Source organism: Habropoda laboriosa, unplaced genomic scaffold, assembly GCF_001263275.1.
Source record: "Habropoda laboriosa isolate 0110345459 unplaced genomic scaffold, ASM126327v1 scaffold42, whole genome shotgun sequence".
Classification (NCBI taxonomy): Eukaryota; Metazoa; Arthropoda; class Insecta; order Hymenoptera; family Apidae; genus Habropoda; species Habropoda laboriosa.
This window is the reverse complement of record NW_017100181.1, coordinates 1,567,715-1,569,156: the sequence shown is the minus strand read 5'-3', so window position 1 is coordinate 1,569,156 and position 1,442 is coordinate 1,567,715. Positions and strand designations below refer to the sequence as shown.

Here is a 1,442-nt window from a genome sequence, read left to right as displayed (position 1 = left end):
ATAGACAATTATTATAAACTAACTTTTGCAATAATTCGCTCTTACTCTTTCTGTTTATTAAAGTATATTACAAAAAATGATAATATCAACATAGTTATTAAATATCATACACATTGACAATAATATAATAGTATATACTTCAAGAATATAATATTGTTATATTAAATGTAAAATGTTTTCATATAAAATTATACTTAAAAATTTCTTTTTTTAAATGTCAAGTGAAGTAATTTTTAAAAATCGGTCATTTCTTCATCTAATTATCATATGTAGAAACTGAACGATTTTGAAATCGTTTACTTTATAAAATACTTCAGACAGGCATAGGCGCATGAGAGGGCGGCATTGTAATAGCGACTGCGCAATCAATCGAAATAGCACGATATGGTACACATGCATATGTACAGCTATACATACAAAGTGGGGGATGTTTCTTCTAGTGTTTCTCGCTCCATTCGTTAGACTTACACGGTTGTAGTAAGTTCGCGTTTACAGAAGACTCATGATGTTTCGTTGTGCCTAAGTCGTGAACTATAGCACCAGTAAAGAAATATGCAGTGCTCAGTATATTGCCTGTTCTCGTAACAAGAACGCCTATGTGCTTGCATGTGAATGCGCCTCAATTTTGTATTTTTCTACATTTCGCCGAGCGGTTTTCAATATGTGTCATTGAGTTTTTTCCATAAATTTATCAACTTGATTGATCATATGAAAAATGTCGAAGCCCGGTGACAAACAAAGCTACGCGCAGACATATAAACTCGTCGTCGTTGGCGCGGGTGGTGTCGGAAAATCTGCGATCACAATACAATTCATTCAAGTAAGTACTTTTTATGGCCAATAGGTGTAGCCAATACATATGTGGGTGTAGATAGACTTATATGTAAACGTACGTATCGTATAGGTTGTATACGTACATTACTATAATGTGTGTTTATATATGAAGCATATATATGTGACATTTATTTGTGTACATATTAGATTTGTCAATCAGATACGTTTTTATGCATACCTACGTCATTCACGATCGATTCAAATAAGGGCATAATGATACCTTCAACATTTACTACTACATTTTATAAATAATAACAAAATATCAAAACTAGAAACTTAGATATTACGTTTCAATTATGATTATTTTCGAAATTACGCTTGCACTGAACGTTAAAAGGAGCTAGCGTGCTTTTATTACTGATTATGTCATGCAACCAGGGATAGAATTCTTGATATAGTCATGTAAAATTATGATACTTTATTTAATGAAATTGCATAACATATTACCTCAATATACTTCATAATATGCTAACTGAGATTATTTTACACATATTTTAAACTAATAATGCATAATATCTGTATATGTTACCCAGTTTTTATGGAATATATTGATATTTTTTTTGCTGTATTATATTTATACTATTGTACTTTTTTCCTTTTAGAAAAGT

The 1,442-nt window shown here is 30.6% G+C and overlaps 1 protein-coding gene across 3 annotated transcripts in view; it reads left to right on the top strand.

The window, feature by feature from the left end:
- The first annotated feature begins 343 nt into the window (after positions 1 to 343).
- The window catches only part of LOC108579063 (ras-like protein 2), a 2,129-nt gene continuing 1,030 nt past the window's right edge, over positions 344 to 1,442 (top strand). For 2 of the 3 annotated variants that reach the window (XM_017942499.1, XM_017942497.1), the window contains exon 1: positions 344 to 820. In XM_017942499.1, coding sequence (XP_017797988.1) covers positions 716 to 820 — 105 coding nt within the window. In that variant the 5' untranslated portion in view covers positions 344 to 715. The remainder of the gene's footprint in view (positions 821 to 1,442) is intronic. The other variant, XM_017942500.1, reaches the window with a different exon arrangement.